At 46.6% G+C, this 20,272-nt stretch overlaps 1 protein-coding gene across 4 annotated transcripts in view; it reads left to right on the top strand.

Moving 5' to 3' along the window:
• LOC311050298 (acetylcholinesterase-like) overlaps positions 1-16,978 on the top strand; it is a 35,547-nt gene extending 18,569 nt beyond the window's left edge. For all 4 annotated transcript variants that reach the window (XM_084064306.1, XM_084064307.1, XM_084064308.1 and 1 more), the window contains exons 4-10: positions 9,793-9,925; positions 10,128-10,279; positions 10,969-11,155; positions 12,163-12,473; positions 12,825-13,034; positions 14,354-14,511; positions 15,564-16,978. In XM_084064306.1, the coding sequence (XP_083920432.1) occupies positions 9,793-9,925; positions 10,128-10,279; positions 10,969-11,155; positions 12,163-12,473; positions 12,825-13,034; positions 14,354-14,511; positions 15,564-15,670 (1,258 nt within the window). In that variant the 3' untranslated portion in view covers positions 15,671-16,978. The remainder of the gene's footprint in view (positions 1-9,792; positions 9,926-10,127; positions 10,280-10,968; positions 11,156-12,162; positions 12,474-12,824; positions 13,035-14,353; positions 14,512-15,563) is intronic.
• Positions 16,979-20,272: the final 3,294 nt, after the last annotated feature.

The raw sequence follows: 20,272 nt of genomic DNA, 5'->3' as shown, positions 1-20,272 counted from the left end.
GAGTTCTCACTGTAGCTCCTCTCACAACATTGAAGACACAGGTCGGGTTCTTTATAAACGGGCATTTATTGCTTCAGGCATTCTCCTCATCCCTCAGTCATGCCGTGAGAACTATGTTCACACAAAAAATAATAAGCATACAATCAATAACTTGCACAGTAAATAACAACGTGTAGCCCAAAGCATACATAAATGAAAATACAATGACCTGTAGAAGTGCGCAACGCGCACGTTAACCACAACGGTAACATCAAAACAAGATCAAACATAAAATACCTCGTTGGCCGCTTGTTGTGGAAAAGAGGTTCTTCGTTGTTGGGTTGCTTAATGTCCTTAGAATGTTTTGACCGTCTGTCTATGCTTTCAGACGTCTTTTAATAACTTTAGCAGCATGAAATCACAAACTGCAAGTTTTACAGAGCTTAGTCGACCAGGTTTGTTTGCACCACCTGTCAGTAATGACATGCAATCAATGCATCAATCAGTAATGGTCCGGTGTGTGCTGCTGACAGACAGGGAACTTTTGTTCCGCCCCAGAACTTTTAATCACATTATGTTTTTACATTTTTAACCTTACATGAAATCAATTATGACCCAAAACATTTATTTATATCATGAAATTAGGAATTATGCTTTATGAACTTAATGACCATTCATTTTCTGTATTTAGCAATTTTAGTATTTTTATAGTTTGTAATTTAATAGCAACACTTACATGTACTTAAGCTTCACCCAGCTAGATGGCTGCTCAGGTGCATGGGGAGCGCACAGGGAGTGGGGTTCAGGCAGGTGTCCTGCTCAGGAACACTTCAACTGGGCGGTGAACCGGTGACCTTCTGATTAGCAGGGGACAGACGACAGCAGGTTTTCCTTCCTTCCGTCCGTGTGTCCGTGTGTGCATGTGTGCGTGCGTGCGTGCGTGCGGTCGTGTGTGCGTGCGTGCGTGCGTGCGTGTGGTGATTCTTCTGTTGCGTACATAGAATAATGTTTTTGGTGACCTTTAAGAGCAGTCTATCTGTTGAATTTCCTCTCCATCCTCATCCTCCTGGACCTCTGTGATGCCTTTGACACCATCAACCACTCCATCCTCATCACAGACCCTTGGCATAACTGGCACTGCCCTCTCCTTGCTGAAATCATACCACTCTGACCAAAATCAATACAATAATACTCCACGCTCCACGTTCTACCACTTGCACAGATCCTCTGCTGCCATGGGCTCTGGTTTCACTGCTATGCCTCTCCACCAAATCCAACCATTCCACCCTCACCATCTGCCTCACAGACGTAAAGACATGGATACAAAATAACATTCTCAAACTCAACTGCAATGAATCAGAAATGATCATCAGCCCAACTCCCTCACCTGCTCAACCCGGGATTTCTCACTCAATATCGAGTGCTTGTCACCCCCTCCACCCACGTATTCAACCTCGGAATCATCCTCGACCCCGCCCTCTCATTCCTCCCCCACATAATCCAGAGCACAAAAGCTTGCCTTTTTCCATCTAAGGAATATTGCCTGCCTCCGGCCCTCTCTGTCTCTCTCCACTACTCATTCACACATTTATTACATCCAATCCACTGCAACAACATCCTCCATTGTATCACCACTAAAGTCCTTGATAAATTCCAAAATCTTCAACACTCAGCTGACCACCTTTATATTACCAGTAGCCGCCCCCGGTCAAACACATTATTTACTTCACAATACTACCGATCACCAATACGCCACTCGACTTCTTTTTCCGACCCCCTCCAACATAATATCCCCACCTCCTGCTAACCTGTGTCTGTGTGTGTCCGAAATAAAAAATTTACTTGAGCAAAAGTAGTGGCATCAAAATATACTTAAAGTAACAAAAGTATAAAGTAGGCTACTCATTATGCAGAATGTCAAAGTTTTCAAATGTATAAAAAACTAGCAGATCTTCAATCTCACAATGATTGTGAGCTTGTAGATCGGCTATATTCAGATGGCCGAAATGTTTATAGGGCTGAAGTGGGTAATGCATGTTTTGTAATTATAATCAAAATCTATAACGTAACTAGGGGTTACGTAGGTAACCCCAGTTTTCTTAGTTTCGTAGTAAGAAACTTACTTATGGGATATCATCGCCCTCTAGCGATGCACAGAGCACAACACATGAACTCCCGGAAACAGTCTTCGATTGGACAGGGTTCTGTGACGCAAACCGGAAACCGGTTGGGTTATAAAACCCCCAGCGTCACAGTGTTCGCCCTCTGATACCCTTCACTCTGCACGCTAGTTGAAGTGCACAGAAGGGGTTTCTGGTAAGTTTCTTACTACGAAACTAAGAAAACTGGGGTTACCTACGTAACCCCTAGTTGTTCTTTAGTTTCTTCTTAAGAAACTTACTTAAACGCCCCCTGGGGAGTCCCAGGCAGCAACCCTACCCAACCTGTACACCCTAAGGTCACAGGTCATGCCTCCCGGCAAGACCCCGACCCCCAGACGCATGACCCACGAGGTCAAAAGGAAGGGAAAACAAGACAGGAGCCCATCAGACAAACCTGACCTCTCCCGGAGAGAGCCAGGCCCCTGTCCCACCCTTTCACCCCCGGACCTGGCCCAGCCAGTCCCAGGGAAGCAGAAAGGAGACCACCAGCCAGGAGAAGGAAGGCCAGCCAAGGCACGTGCCAACCTCTCCTGACCACAGTCCCACCTTTGACACCTCAGGCGCCATCATGGTTGAGCCAGGGTCACAGAGGCCAAAGCCTCTGGCAAGGTTTCACAACGGACGGCCAGCAGTAGTCAACGTGCCCCCAAGGGACATGTACTACCGTCCTGACCGCCCCCGGCCCTCCACTAGCCCTTCACGGGCCAAACCCACAGGTCCAAGACCCTGGGGGACCAGTGAAACACCTCATCCCCGCCTTGCCTCAGAAGGTCTCTGAAAAGCGGGAGAGGCCAAGGTTCAGCGTAGAGGAGGGGAGCAATATCCGACCTCCACACTCCCCATGCTGGAGCTACCAGCAGGACCCTGACCCGCTCCAAAACGGAAAGGATCAGTTCCAAGGGCGGGAAAGCATACAGCAGAACGTCCGGCCAGACGTGTGCCAACGTGTCCACCCCCAGGGAAGAATCCCTGTGATTTAAGGAAAAGAATCGTGGACACTTGCGTTCCCACCGGACGCAAAGAGATCCATCTGAGCCCGTCCGAACCGGATCCAGATCAGGTCTGCCACCTGCGGGTTGAGAGACCACTCCCCGTACCTAAGTTCGCCCCTAGACAGCAGATCTGCTCTGCTGTTGAGGAGACCCGGCACATGGGAGGCGCGTAACGAGGCTATGTGCGACATGCTCCATAGCGTCAGTTCGCGTGCTAATTTGTCCAACACAAGTGAACCTAGACCCCCTTGCTTGTTGACATAGCACATTGTCGTGGTGTTATCCGTTCTGACTAGAACATGACACCCCACAATGCGGTCCTCGAACCGTCTGAGGGCGAGGAAGACCGCCAACAGCTCCAGGTAGTTGATGTGGTATTCCTTCTGAGCAGAAGTCCACACCCCCCTGGCTGAGTAGCCTTTGTGGACAGCCCCCCAACCTGAGAGGCTAGCGTCCGTGGTAATCACTTTCCGTGACACCACCTCGCCTATCCTGACCCCTCCGGACGGGTAGGACGCCTGTGACCACGGCTGCAGCGTCGTCACGCACCAGGGAGATATCATCACTTTTTGAAATTTCATGGTGTGCGGTATCATGTGGAATCTGCCCAGCCGGATCAGGTGTATGGCCGAGGCCATGAGACCCGCCGCTTGCATGCATGTCCTGTACGTGACTCTGCGCCCCACGTGTAAAAAGCGCACACATGCCAGGAAGCCGGCTATCCTGTCCTGAGACAGGCACGCCACCATCGTGGATGAATCCAGAGAAATCCCCACGAAGGTGGTTTGCTGGAATGGGATCAGAACACTCTTTCGAGTGTTCATCGTAAACCCCAGGGATGTCAGGTGCGCAATGGCCAACTCCTTGTGCCGCGCCACCTCCTCCCTCGACCCCACCGCCAGCAGCCAGTCATCTATTTACGTCGCCAGACGGAGACCCTGTCGGCGTAGCGGGGCGATAGCTGCGTCCGTGCATTTCACGAAGACCCGAGGGCTCAGTGACATGCCGAACGAGAGCACCGTGTATTCGTATATTTTGCCTTCAAAGCCAAAACGTAGGAACTTCCGGTGCGCGGGGTAGATTGGGACGTGAAAATAGGCATCTTTAAGATCTATACTCGTCCACCAATCCCCCTGACGTATCGAGCGTAACAACGTGGCCGTTGTCAGCATTCGAAAATTTAAGATCGTCAGAAACCTATTTAAACCTTTCAGGTTCAGAATAGGTCTCACGCCCCCCCCCCCCTTTCTTTTTCACCAGGAAATATTCCGAATAGAAACCCAGACGGCTCTGATTCGGGGATAATTCTCTGATAGCACCCTTGCTCAGCAGTGACACAACTTCCTCCCGTACCGTTACAGCCGCTTGGCCTGACGCTCGGGAGAAAATAACCTCGTCCGTCAAGGGAGGTTTGCAGGAAAATTGCAACCTGTACCCTTTTGTAATCTTGCGCAGCACCCAGAGATTTGGTTTGCAAGCTTTCCATTGCGCCAGGCAACGAGCCAGAGGGTTCGTGGGGTCGGAGGGGGTCAATGACGTCATCAGCTCCGAGGAGCGCTGCCCCGTTACCAAGGTAACCGGTGAGACTGCCGGCCTGACTGGTCTAGCCAGTGGGAGGGCGTCCACGAGGGGCAGCAGCGGTAGACTCCGCCCGTACAACGAGCGTGATGAGCTCACCGCTTCGGAGGACGTGCCCGTTTCCATATGAACCGGAGGCGTCGTCACTCCGGTCGACGAGACAGCGGAACCCTTTCTCGGTTGTGTTGTTACCCGGAACGAAGCTTTCATCCCCCTCGGGGAGAGTCGAAGGGGTAACACCAGGGCCCTCTGGTCCGTCAACTTCCGCCTCTTTACAACCGCCATCTTAGGGAGGTCGACTGGGGCGGACCTCTTGTGCGAAGATGTTGCTACACGGAACAAAACTTTCGTCCCACTAGGGGAGTCTTGTCGGTGCAACACCGGGGCTGTCTGGAAAGTGCATTTCCGCCTCTCCTCGTCCGCCATTTTAGGGCAGGTGAGGGAGGCCGCCATTTTGGCTCTCGACCGTCCTACAGATGAGCTTTGCAGCCATCTGCTGGAAGGAAGAGGGAACTGCAATGTCGCAGTTGGAAATGTTTTATTCACAGAGGGCCCCTGTTTCACTTTGTGAAAACAACACTCTATAGACATTTGATTCATAGCAGAAAATTGTACTACCTGCGATTGATTCATCATGTTCATGGCACGCACAGGAGTTGTCCCTGCAGTGTTCGGAATGCCGTCCAGGGCGCAAACCGAACACTGAGGGCTCATAGCATAGTTTCGAGGACAGGGCACCACACCGGGGTGCGACCTGCCTCTAACATTTGTATGAGAAGAAATGAGCATTTGTGGTTTCGGCAACAGGTTTATTCCACACACACAAAGCACATTACACACATTAGACATTAAGGACAGCATGGCAATTGAATTGTCTTTAGCTTCTCTTATAGTCTCTGTGTTCCCACGGAGCCGCCCGCGGCTCTGTCCGTCGGGCAAGAAGAGCGCCAGTTCTGGTCCCCAAGTGGGGAGCTCCCTAGACGTGGGCCCGTCACGGCCACTTGGCCGGCATTATGCGGGGTCAGCTAGAAACTGTCACTTACCCCTCCCTTTGCTACCAGCCCCGTTGTCCTTTCGGGGGGGTTTGGTCGAGGGGGGTTTCGGGGTCCTTGTGCTTCCTTATGTCTCCCACGCCTAGGGAGCCGCAGGGACGTTCCCAGGAGCTGGTTCTCGCAGAGGACGGCCTGGACGCTCCCCGCCTGCGTCCATCGACGGCTGCGGCGAGGAGACCTGCGGTCGCCCCTCGCCTCTGCTGCTCCTCCGCCTGTGTCCTCCCAATCAGGTCCGTGCTGGTGTCGAAGAGGTTGTGGGCCTGGAGGGGGAGGGCGAGAAGTCCTGTCGACACATTCGCCCCCGAAGTTGTGGCCAGGTCCAACCACTGGGCCCTTTCCAGGTCCGCGGTAAGGGCCATGGCTCGACCTGTCCACATGAGGCTCTGGCAAGTGCAGAGCATGGCTATCTGCACCAGCCTGTCCAGCTCCGTTGCGTCCTCCACCCACTCTCTGTGGACCGCCGCCGCAGGCATCCTGTCCACCAGGGGCTTGGCCACCAGCTCCTTGAGTCTCACGGCGGCCGACCCCTGCAACAATGACACAGTGTTGAGCGCCTCCGCAGCCGAGCCCGAGGCCTTGTAGAGAGCGTTGAGGGCCGTGGTACGCTCTTGCCTGGTGTGCTCGGCGAAGATGGGCCTATGTCCCGGGCCTATCCTCACCAAGCCTTCCCTCGCCCTCTCGATCTTGGTCGCCAGAGCAGGGTCATTGGGGGGAAGGCCTGTGACCCCCAGGTCCACCCCGGAGAGGACTTTGACTGCGAAGCCTAGCCTCTCCGGTGCCCCCCTACCTCTCCCCCAGGAGTGGTGCAAGGCCGCACAGACTCCCACTGCCTCGGGCAGTAGTTTCGAGGCGACCTGCTGGGGAACGATGGGTGCCAGGCCCTGGAATCCTGGGATGGGGGCCCCGACGGAGGCCCTCACTGCCTCCATCGGCTGCTCCAGGCCACACCGCCGATACGGGCTCGAGAGGCTCCCTCACCAGGCTAGGAGCCACCACCCATGGTGCTGCTGGTGCAGGAGCCTCCACCCAGGCCGCTGCAGCAGGCGCGGGAGCCTCCGCCCTCGCTGCTGCAGGCACAGGAGGATCCGGACTGGACCTCGGAGCCCCCTGTGCCCGACGGGAGGAGAACTCGGCCTGGAACGCGTCCTCTCCCCCAAAATCTTCTCCATCCGAGCAGCCCTCCGGCGCCGGTGTGTCGCCCCCCAGGCGATGACGGAGAAGGGGGGAGGAGGGAGGTGCGCAGTCCACGATCGACGGCCCACTGGCCTCGGCTGGAGCTGCTTGGTCCGGTGTAGGCGACGGAGGAGCCTCTCTCCGGACTTTCCTCCTGGCTCCGCTGGATCTTGGCGCATCCTGCAGTAGGCCTGGGGACCCGAGGCCTGCGTTTTCCACCCACACTGTGGGGCCCATGGCGAGGCTAGCGTTGGTGTTAGCGCTGCCGCTGCTGCTGGAGGCCGCCAGCCCCTTGGCCCTCTTAAAGCGGCACTCCAGCTGGTGGACTGTGAAGTCGTCGGTGTTCACTCTCCATTCCGACATCTCACCACTCCGACTAGTGGCTTCCGCGTGCGGTTAGGGTTAGGGTTAGGGTTAGGTATAGGGTTCGTCAACATCGGAAAGGCGACATGTCGGAAAGGAGAAATGCACCCGAAGTCGTCGCAGGGCTTACACGCATCTTCGTCGCCTTCGTGGTTCAGGGCGAGCCACGCATGGTTGGGTCCCAGACACAGGATGCAGAGATGATGGCGGTCGTCCGCTGCCATTGGTAGGCCGCAGCCTGCTAGGCCGCAGGCACGAGGCGCCTCCATCTCTTTTCCTCTTGTCGACACGAGGCAGCAAGTGCGGCTAGGCTAAAGCTAGCCTAGCTTCTAGCTGTTAGCCTTGTAAGCGGCCTGTAGCCTGGCTAACAGTGTTAGCTAATTAAGCACTCCTCGTGGCAGAAAAGACTGAGAGGACAGGAAAAGTAACGTGGGAGCGTTCTAATCTAACAAACAATAAACTTTTAGTAAACGAAAACGCCCGTAGAGCGACACTGGGTGCTCTCGCTATGGGTTTTGTTGGGATTCGTCAAGTTTATCGAGGTTGCTAGTTGTGTTGTCTTCAGGACTTGTGCGCTTCGCTGCTAGCAGAGTGAAGGAAGAGGGCGAACAGTGTTTCCGGGAGTTCATATGTTGTGCTCTGTGCATCGCTAGAGGGCGATGATATCCCATAAGTAAGTTTCTTAAGAAGAAACGAAAGAACAACTAAAGTTTTCAAATAATTGTAGTCGAGTAAAAGTATAACATTTGCCTCTGAGATGTAGTGGAGTAGAAGTAAAAGTATACTCCAGTAAATTAAAATTACCTCAAAATTGTACTTAAAGACGGGGTGCCGTGATTTTCAGTGATCCCCCCCCCCAAAACATAATCATCAGGTATTATGGTTATACTAGGAGGAAGATTTTTTTCAAAAAAGTGTACAGAAATTGTTAAAATTATGTTTTTATGTAGACACGCCTCCAGTTCATTAAGTATACCTGGTTCTCACATTAGAACCTCCTCAACCACCTTAGCACCACCCACCTGTCCTAGTCCCTCCTCCTCCTCATGCCCACACCTGTTGTGTTATGATAATGAGGGGGAGGGTATGTTTTTTACTATGTCACTAAAGCGCTGTTTCTCTATTGGCACGTTTGACCCTCAAGGTTTCAGCCTCCAGGAAGAAACTCCAAATAGTCAGAGAAGACATAAAACACCATAAAAAACACCACCGGGGGGCTTAATGAAGTTCTACCAGTAAGACTCCCTAATCGGGAGATAAGCGACCGTAGGTCACATGTATACAGAAGAGGGCTGTAACGGCGATTGGTTCCTAGTTGTGTGGGCAATGGATAGTTTTGTTTGGTGGTCTAAATGCAAAGGTGTGCAGGCAAGAGCTGTTGGTGTGTGTGTGTGTGGTGTGGGAGAGAGAGTGTGTTTATAGGGGAAAGGAGGGATTGTTTGTGGGGGGCAAGCCCCCGAGTTACGGCATTTTATGTGAGCTGCAGTGGCAGGGGGTCCTCCACTGGGGGCGCCACCACTTTTGCATCCGTTCTGGAGCACCAGGAGTGGGTGGTCCCCGGGAATGCCCCGTGAGCAGCCCCGTTGGGGTGGTCATTTGGTAATTTGTCCACATGTGCTCATTTTTTACACTTGGGGGTCCCCGAGGCAGCTGGGGGTCCCTGGAGCGCCGGGGGTCCTTGGAGGGTGTAGTTTGGCAGGTAAGGAGTGTGCGTGCAAAATGTGGCATGGATCGGGGCAATGGGTGCGGAGATATGAGCAGGGCAAAAGTGTGACGTGTGTGACGGAGTGACGGAGTGACGGACGGACACCTGGAGCAGCTTTCTGTAGTAAGTGCGACCTACGGTCGCAATCAACCTCATAGACACATGAAAAACAGAAAAAGTGCAAAAACATGGCACCAGCTCTTTAAGTACAGTACTTGAGTAAATTTAATTAGTTAATTTACACCACGCGTGTGTGTTTGTGTGTGCGCGGAACACCACTTTGTCAGGACCTTCTCAGGAGTCTGTATACTGTACTGTTTTTGATACAATGATGATACTGTTTTAAATAATTTATTTTGATGTCTTTTGATCTCTATTGCTATGTTGTCTTGTTTTTAAGTCTGGGTTGCTGAATGTCCCATCTGCACAACAGATTTACCCTTGGGTACTAATAAAGAGACGTTGAACCCCTAGGTCCACTCTGAACCTGGGGTGACAGGGCCTTCACTTGCTCACCTCTCCCAGTGGAACGCTCTGTCTAACCACATCAAAGATGCCCCACCATCTTGTCCACAAAACTGCTTTCCCCCACACTTTGATTATACTCTTTTCAGGCACTATTTCACCTTTTTATTTCTTAGTTAGTTAGTTCTTAGATAGTTTTTCGTTTTTCGTGTAAAGCAATTGAGTACTATATAACTCTGATTTATTATTATTATAATAATAATAATGTGCAAATACATACTGTATATGCACATACTGTAACCACCGTTTTTGATCCGTGACAGAGTCGGAGCACTGGGTTTCCTGTCACTTCCTGAGAGCAAGTCTATTCGTGGAAATGCAGGTCTACTAGACCAGCAACTGGCCCTCCGTTGGGTAACGGACAATATTGCTGCTTTTGGAGGGCACCCCTCTAAGGTACAGCTTTTTATTCCTTATTTATTTGAATCCTTTTCCACAATGTAATTTATTAATGCAGATTTAATTTATTTTAATATTATGCTATTTACCATAAATACAATTAACTATTTTAGCACCATGCATCAGCAATATATTTGAGGCAAATCATTTGGGAGAAGCAAAAGTATAAGGTAACGCCTTGCTGTTACTGTATGTCCAGGTGACCTTGTTTGGGGAGAGCGCTGGGGCAGCGTCTGTTGGCTACCACCTTCTTTCCCCAGGCAGCCATGGACTCTTTCAGAGAGCAGTGATGCAAAGTGCTTCTCCTACAGCACCCTGGGCCTTTCTCAGTCAGATCGAGGCCTGGGAGAGGTACAGTAGCCTACATATATTGTGTGTTCACTATTTCAGACTGGTTCAACAGTTGAATCAGCTGTGAATTCATTCATTCATTCAGCCAGTCATTCCTGTATTGTCTGTCCGTCTGTCCGTCGGTCTGTCTCTCACTCACTCACTCACTCACTCACTCACATAATTATGTCTCCTCATTCATTGAAGTATATGACTCACGCACTTTGTTATTGTGACCGATACGAATACACTCATAATTAGAATTAGTGATTCATAGAGTGTACCGGGTAGCAAACAAAGGCCAACAAAACATTCATGCTCATTAAGAGAAGGGCACTCAGACAGAAGAAATATCTACCCTCTCTTCCGCTCTTCAACCGTGTTGAAGAGAGGAAGACAGTTCATCATTATTATTCAGAAGTAGTGACACACACATCTCAAACGCTGTTAGATGCATGCAAACTCAATTATGTTCACCATGGCTCATACTGCTCTTGTTCATCTTCCGTCCACTCCCTGTTTCCACCTCCCTTTCTTCCCTTCCTCTTTTCTCTCTTCTCTCTCTCGCTTCCTTACCTTTCATCTGTCTCTCACCCTTCCACATTCCCTCTCTCTCAATTTCCCCAATATCATCATCTTTCCGCCCTCCTTCACTCCCTCTCTCCTCCGCACTCTCACTCCTCTCTGTCATTTCGTATCTCTTTTCTCAGGTCTGTGAGTCTTGGACAGCTGCTAGGCTGCCCGCTCTCCCCTGCAGCTGATCTGGAGGCGTGTCTGCAGAAGGCAGACCCGGAGGTCATCGTAAACCAGCAATATGCCGTTTCTCTTGAACCTGGGCTCCTAGGCCTGCCGTTCGTGCCAACTGTAGATAACAACTTCCTACCAGATGAACCAGAAGTAGGTGTGTGGGTGCAGTTTCTGCAAGGGTGATCTTGCAATTTGTGGGTGTACAAATATGTGGGTGGGCCATGCAACAGTGCTTCGCAGTAAAGGTGTGTTGAAGGGTTACATGGCGGCTTTCCGACATGTCGCCTTTCCGACGTTAACGAACCCTATACCTAACCCTCACCCTAACCCTAACCGCACGCGGAAGCCACTAGTCGGAGTGGCGAGATGTCGGCATGGAAGACGGTTACCGTGTTGAAGCATTAGGAAGATGATGTTGGTGTTGCTGCATGTTAAAATGTAGTGGATGTTGTGTACTTTCAGATGTGCGTGTTTTGAATGGGAATCTGAAGCATGTTATAGCATGCACACATTTAGGTTGAGCTTAGAACAAACTTCTATAGCTGGATCCAAAATAATCAATACTACATTGATAGGGGGCACGGTGGCGCAGTCGGTAGCGCTGTCGGCTCACAGCTAGAAGGTCCTGGGTTCGATTCCCGCAGGGGACGCTGTGGACACTGGGGGCGTGTCTTCTCCTCCGCGTCATCAGCGCCCATACCCTAGGTGGGGTTGGCGAAAGGGCCTCTCTGTGTGGTGTTTGCATGTTCTCCCCGTGTTCCCGCACAAAAACATGCAGTAATCCTGATCACTATACTGCCTCCCCCTGGGCCGCCTGATGGAGGGGAAAGGAACTGGTTGGAATAACGTGTTCCTTCTACGCGCTACGTCCAACCAGGGAACCTCTCCCCTGTCAGGTGACAAGAAGGTCAGTTGGCTCTCATGCATTGACGGAGGCATGAGCTCGGCCCTGGCCTCCCTAGGTTGGCAGAGGGAAGGTAGTGCCCAGGATTACATAGACAATTGGCACTGGGTGTAAAACATAGGGTTACAAAATCGTGGGATAAAACAATTGAGGAAAAAAAAATACTACATTGATAGGTCCCCCTAAAAACTGACACATTTAAAATGTGTAAAAGCAAACAACTGAAACTCTTATTTTGTTATCACTCATATAGGTGCTTCTTCGCAATGGCAACTTCCTGAAGACAGATTTACTGATTGGCGTCAACCAAGATGAAGGAACCTACTTCCTAATTTATGGATCACCAGGATATGACGTCACCAGTGAGAGTCTGATCAGTAGGAGGGACTTCCTGGAGGGGGTTGACCTTGCAATGCCCGGAGCCAGTAATGTCACAGTGGAGACAGCTGCATTCCTCTACACAGATTGGACAGATGAGAATAATAGCACAAAACTTCGAGACTATTTGGGTCACCTGGTTGGAGACCAGGCCTTTGCTTGTCCAGTCTTAGACTTCAGTCACAGGTACTGTAATTGATCCGGGCTACTCTGTTGATTTTAGGAAGCCTATCACAAAGTCATCATTTTGAATCCCAGTTCAATTTCTTGGGAATTGATAGCACTTGCTGTGGGTACCTTGGACAGCTTTATGGAGTATAGGGAGATGCGTGTAATCCATGGCCTTATTCCACTGTAATATCAATTCAATTGCTAGTGCTAAATGACACTGATAGGGGAAACCAAAGATACACAGGGATTGTGTTTCCCTCTGCATTCTTAAAACAAAAAGAATGCTGTGCACGCTGTGCAGTTGTCTTCTTTAAACTCCCCAAGTCTAGAGTCAAAGTAATACAATATGGTCACCTCCTCTCCCAGGTATGCAGAACATGGAGGGAAACCCCGCCTCTACCTGTTTGACCACCGCTCCTCCACCAACCCCTGGCCACAGTGGATGGGTGTTATGCATGGCTATGAGATCGAGTTTGTCTTCGGAATGCCACTGAACCGAACCCTGAGATACACACAGGAGGAAGTGACCATGAGCAAGAAGATAATGAAACACTGGGCCAACTTCGCCCGAACAGGGTAAACATCCACCCACCCATCCATCCATCCATCCATCCATCCAGCCATCCAATATTATATTTTTTATTAATGTAATTGTATTAATGTAATTCTTCTTATGATAGGCCTATTGTGTGTTAAGTATAAAAGAAATGCCTTGGTCAATGCACGGTGGATATATTGATACTTTGATGGTTTGTCTACTAAAATCCCACAGTGGGAAGACTTTTATATTGGCTCCCACTATTCAAACAGGATACATTCAAGGTGGGATAACATTGGTTGTATGTATAGCATTGCCTCTCAAAGTGGGGTCCAGGGATCACCATGGTTCCTTGAGGGGGTTTCAGGGGGGAAATGAGGAACAGTTGATACACTTATTTATTGTATTTTACTTTAAAGAACTTAAAAAGGTTTTTGAAAAAACACAGTCCCTCACACATTAGGACAATGTCACTAGAACCAGGGACACGTGTTTTCAATGAGTCTAACATGGTTCAAATGGAGTTTGAAGTTCGCATCACAGTAGGAGTGAGGCGTGTCTGATGAAATGAATACCAAATAAATATTGAATCAAGCAACTCAAGAACTGCCTGGGGTGCACACAAAAGAGAGAGTAGACTTTAATATAACCTCAGAAGGGTTTTAAAGTGAAATATGTATGGTCAGTATCATGTCAGTATTATGGTCAGTATTATGGTCAGTATCATGTCAGTATCGTGTCAGTATTATGTCAGTATCGTGGTCAGTATCATGTCAGTATCATGATCAGTATCATGGTCATCATGGTCAGTATCAATGTCAGTATCATGGTCAGTGTCATGTCAGTGTCAGTATCATGGTCAGTATCATGGTCAGTATCATGGTCAGTGTCATGTCAGTGCCGTGTCAGTATCATGGTCAGTATCATGGTCAGTATCAATGTCAGTATCATGGTCAGTGTCATGTTAGCCTGGTTCCAGACGAATCTGCCGTTGCAAAATTGCATTGCACTTTAGCCCTAGGCAGAGTGTGTCGTGTGATATTGTCTGGCCACGCGAGGCTAGTGTCATGTCAGTGACAGTATCGTGGTCAGTATCATGTCAGTATCATGTCAGTATCATGTTCAGTGTCATGTCAATATCATGGTCAGTATCCTGTCAGTATCATGTCAGTATCATGTCAGTATCATGTCAGTATCATGTCAGTATCATGTCTGTGTCAAAAGCTCACATCACATCATATTTTCAAGCAGGTGTCCGCGGCCAAATACATATCAATTAGGGGGTCCTTGACATGAAAATGTTTGAGAACCACTGATCTAAATAACTTGCCATTGTTTCTCTGCTGTTGCCTGTCAGGAACCCAGCCATCGGAGGCAGTGATTGGCCCATTTTCACTCTGGAGAAGCAAGAGTATGTTACCCTGAACTCCAGGCCTCCAGAGACAGGGAGCAGAATGGAAGCTAAATGGTGTCAGTTCTGGGACAACTTGATACCTAAAATACAGCAAGTTTCCGGTTAGAGCACACACATACACACGCACACATACACACACGCATGCGCGCACAGACGCAAGCACGTGCACGCGCGCACGCACGCACACACATAGGGGGGGAGCTGTCACTCCACTGAACACGCTGTGTGAATAATCCTTTTTACACTCCTACATTGTCCCCCCCCCCCCCCACACACACACACACACACACACACACACACACACACACACACACACACACACACACACACACACACACACACACACGCACACACACACACACACACACACACACACACACACACACACACACCTCTGCGTTTGATTCACACGCAGAACCCTTGGCACCACCAGTTTGGAAGATAGGTCATGATGAACATTTTGACTACTCATTACATCTCCCTCTTTTAGCTTTCCGTGTACGTACAGTATGACACATACTATGTGGGGGCAGTCATGCCCAAATCGTTGTTATTCAACTATTGAGTCAGCAGTATCCCACTCAAATGCAAGTGAAAGTCAGTTAAAGTGCACTCGATGATCCTTTGTCCTCTCTGGAAAGATGATTTTACAGTATGTGATCATGTTGAATTTGTCAGTATTAGCCCACTGTGTTGGAGGCCAAAGGTTAGCGGTCATGAAGTGAAAATCAGCCGCAAAAGCACTCAGTTGATTATTATTATTATTCTGTTCCAACCCCAACCTTGAGAAGTGTGTGTGTGTGTGTGTGTGTGTGTGTGTGTGTGTGTGTGTGTGTGTGTGTGTGTGTGTGTGTGTGTGTGTGTGTGTGTGTGTGTGTGTGTGTGTGTGTGTGTGTGCACACACGTTTGTAAGAGACAGCTGGAGGGCAGTGTGTGCATCTGTAATTGTGCACGCTACATGTCCACGCTCATGTTCAATTGTTTTCCTTGAACATTTAAGTCACTATTTATTGTTCTCCTGTTATGCATATTAAAAGTGCCTTTCATTGTCTGTCTGTCTGTCTGTCTGTCTGTCTGTCTGTCTGTCTGTCTGTCTGTCTGTCTGTCTGTCTGTCTGTCTGTCTGACTCCCTCATCTGTCTCCCTGTCTCTAGATGAACTACTGTCATGTGTACATGCTGATGGAACTGCACTGCGAAGTAGCCATACACCCCTCATTCTACTGTTCTTTACTGTGATCTACTGGCTATTGAGGGGCTGAAGAGAGCTATCTGTTGTACCCATTACCACAAACACATTGACATACAGTCAAAAGAAACACTGAAAAACACTTCTTCTTTACTTGCCTTTTTTTCTGTTTCAACATGAAAGTCAGTAATCACTATAACCACTTGCTTGCAGTCTGTTCACTCACCCCATATTCAACCACTTGAGCTTGTAGTTCTATTTTTGAAAAATGATTTTTTTTTTTTAGGTTTGACACATTGTGAAATTAATGGATTTTTTTGTATGTTTTGATTTATTTCTTTACATTTTTTGTTTTTAAATTGTTTACCTACAGTATTATGACATGCCCAAAATAGGGACGCCAGGTTCAAAGTAGTAATGCAAACTACCATGGAGTTCACTACCAGGATTATCGCTCTTTCTTATGCTGCTGAATGCATACTGAATGAATTATTCATGAGTTTTTTTGGGGCATTACACAATCTATTATACATTCTTACCTTCTTGTATCCAAGAATGTACTGTACAGTATCATGTAGCGTAGGGGTGTGGCTGTGGGTGTTGTTTCTCATAAAAAGGCCAGTAACTTAAATATTTTGGGTGGAGAGATAGTCTCGATACGTTAGAGAACAGCTGGTTCACTTTTCACATTGATCGGTCAAAAGGGGAGTGTTGGTGGGTGGGTGAGGCTTCCAACAGAATGGCCTGTAACTTTAGAACTTCCTCCAACACGCTATTTTTGGTATCTCGTCCAGAAACTAGCCGAACTACAAGCTCAGAACTGCGACGCATTGTGAGCCTGTAGATCCGCTACTTTGGGTGCGAGGCACCGGTGCGCAAAGTATAAATAAGGCTTCATCAGGGTTGTAGCTTTGCACAACATCACGTAAAAAAACTCTGATCAAACAACACCATAGATTGTTACGTTACTATCATCAGACATACTTACAAACCCTACATTACATTTTATTGGTTACAAAACAACAAAATATTGGCGCTGGAGCGATAGTCTCTTGCCACTGGACAAAATCAATGAAGTGCTGAACTCTCCCACATATGGAAATGACATATCTTGACAACTGCATAGTGTTGCCAGAGGTATTCACTCTTCTGATTCCAATACGTCCTGGCCTTTTTATGGAGAAACGACACACACAGCCATACCCCTAGGCTACATGATACTGTACAGTACGTTCTTGAATAAAAGAAGGTAAGAATGTATAATAGATTGTGTAATGTTCAACAAAAAAAACGTATGATCATCCCTGACGTTTCTAATTTCATTTTTTGCTTGTTTGTAATATCATTAATGTCAGATTTATTGATAATTTCCTCCATTGCTAATATTCTGGATTTCAGTTTTTTTTGTATTAAAATTATTAAAATTAATCTGAATTGACTTGGCTGATCATCATTACAGTAAGCAACATGGATGTATTTGGTAATTTGTTAATTCATTACAGGCACAATGTTTCTACTCACTTTTTATTTTCCTGTTTCATGTCATATTACGTATTTTTGTCCCGTAATATTTACCCTTTTCCAGGCGCGTGTGTGTGCGTGTGTGTGTGTGTGTGTGTGTGTGTGTGTGTGTGAGTGCGTGTGTGTGTGTGTGTGGGTGTGTGTGTGATAAAATTGTTCTGTAGATGCGGACTTTCAATTGCTATTACTGACAGGTTTTTTTGGGAGATTATAAAAAATTAGTTTAGTGTTGTTAAATGCCATACTCATTTATTTTAGTCATAATACGTTTGAATGGTCACTCTATATGGGTTTAAATACAAACACGCACACAGTCATACACATGCATACACACAATATCACACGATTTACAATTTTCTTTTCTATCCGACCTTTTAAAAGTGACTTGCGTTATAAGACTCCTGGCCACCACTTAACCCATTAAAACTGGGAAAGCATCTGTGTCATTTTAGATTATATATATATGTGTGTGTGTGTGTGTGTGTGTGTGTGTGTGTGTGTGTGTGTGTGTATACATATATATATATATATATATATATATATATATATATATATATATATATATATATATATATATATATGTGTATACACACACACACACACACACACACACACACACACACACACACACACACGTGTGTGTGCGCGTGCGTGCGTGCATGCGTGTGTGAGAGTGAGTGAGTGATTGACTTAGTGAGTATCATTGTCTTTAGCATATCTCATCTATTATGGATGAGGATAAAAAGTGAGAGGTAGAAGAGGGCCAGGCACACAGAAAAGACTAAAAAAGGGAAAAGAGGATGATAATATGGATAAATAGAGGGAGAGAAAAACTATACTGTTATACAGAGAGAAAAAAACAGGAAAACAAAGGAAAACAACAAAGGGAGGAGAGAGCAGTCAAGATGAGAGAGCGAGGGAGAGTGAAGGAGAAAACGGTTGTCAAAGCTTTTATATGGTCGTCTTTGGGGAGACAATACCAGGCTTACTTCAGTGGCACGGTGTCTTTTGATATGTCAGGTAATGCATCTTTCATTAACTTGTTGCCAGTCTAGCCTGGCAACAAGTAACCTAAACTGTATCTTGTTCCCACTTTGTGTGGGTATTTGTTGTTGTACTATTTGTATAAACTGTTTTGTGTATCTGGTGACATGTGGTAACATGGGAGATATGGTCATGTTTCACCACTTCATTTCATTATTGGTGACACATACATGAATCTGAAAAAAACAAAACAAAAAAACATGTCAGTGAGTCCATAGATATGGTGTCTTAATGTCCTCAATTAAAAAATGCCATGTTTGGTTCTTGAAAACATCAACTAGGTTCTGTTAAATGTAAGTTATAAAACTCAACTGCTATTAATTGAGGTGTCAAATTATTGTTCTCGACCCTCAGGCACAATTGTTTTCCATTACTCATATCAGCAATATAGAATACACACACAAGCACATGCACGCGTGCACGCATATGCTTCCTAATTGCCATTTAAAACTTAGATGGCTTTAGACCAACGGTTTTCATGGCCTGGTTTGTCTTTTCTCTGCCTTTGCCATCCATTTGTTCCCTTCTAGCCCGTGGGTCAGCCAGGAAAACTCATCATTTAAGACACCACTTGGCTCCTGCTCTCCAGCATGTTTCCAGAAAGAGAGGGAGAGAAAACAAAAATAGCAAGCCTGTATGCGCTTGCTGGCACATGGGCTCAATAACTCAATATCGCTCACTTTTTTCCTCCATCCCAACAACTTGAGAATGAACAAAGGAACATATGAATATGAAGGTGGAAGTACATTTACTCAAGTTAGGTTTTGAGGTACTTAGGTTTTGAGGTACAACATTTTTTTGATAATTTCTACTTCTACTCCACTATATCTCAGAGGTAAATATTGTACTTTTTACATACTACAATTATTTGAAAACTTTAATTACTAGCTACTTTGACTAGTTGAAAATGCCATGCTATTTTAAATGTTTTGGAAAATAATTATAAATGGGCCATTCATAATGAGTACTTATACATTGGTACTTAAGTATATTTTGACGCCAACATTTGTAACTCAAATCTTTGCTTCTGGGGGTCCCTGGAACAAACTATTTTGAGATGGGGGTCCGTAGCCAAATACATATCAATTTGGGGGTCCCTGGCATGAAAAGGTTTGAGAAGCACTGCGTTAGGCTATTCAATATTTGTTTTAATTTCTTGCACTAATATTTCTTTAATATGCAATAATTCAACTGTATGGCAAATAATGGCATGCCAATGTTTTGAGATATATTGTATTTTATTACTGCACAATAGTAAATAAATAATTCTACACAATAAATACATATATGTTTTAAATAACTAATCTCAATATGGACCCATTATAGTGATGATAAGTTTTGCCATAAACATGTAGCTCAAACATGTAACAGATGCACAGCCATGACAGCAATGGTACAATTTTATGTATATATATATATATATATATATATATATATATATATATATATATATATATATATATATATATATATATATATATATATATATATATATATATATATATATATATTAGGGCTGGGACTCGATTAAAAAAATTAATCTAATTAATTAGAGGCTTTGTAATTAATTAATCGCATTTTAATCGCATATCAATATTTGACCTGAGAACAGTGAAAAGCAATTTTTTCAAATGGATTTTGGCATACGTCTTTAAGTACATGTACTCAAGAACTGTACTTAAGTACAATTTTTAGGTATTTGCACTTTGACTCTAGAGTATTTCCAATTTCTAATACTTTTACTTCTACTCCAGTAACTCCACTATATCTCAGAGGCAAATATTGTACTTTTACTCCACTACAATTATTTGAAAACTTGAAAAACAGTTACTAGTTACTTTGTAGATTTCGATTATTATTATAAAACATTACAGCCATGTGAAAATAGCAGATCTACAAGCGCAAGGCATTGTGAGCTTGTAGATCAGCAATTTTCCACCACTGGAGGCTGGTAGAGTGTTGTTGTTACTGTTGTTTATAGTTGATTCATTAATTATTATGAATTAAAATCGCGCGCATGTGATCCGCACCGCATCGTGGACCCCCCCCCCCCCCCCCCCCTAAACGGGACAAACGCGCGCGTAGGCGGGGGCTTGCCTTCCATTACAGA

This window comes from Gymnoscopelus microlampas (genome assembly GCF_963454915.1).
Source record: "Gymnoscopelus microlampas genome assembly, chromosome: 8".
NCBI classification, from domain to species: domain Eukaryota; kingdom Metazoa; phylum Chordata; class Actinopteri; order Myctophiformes; family Myctophidae; genus Gymnoscopelus; species Gymnoscopelus microlampas.
This window is presented reverse-complemented; position numbering and strand designations above follow the sequence as displayed.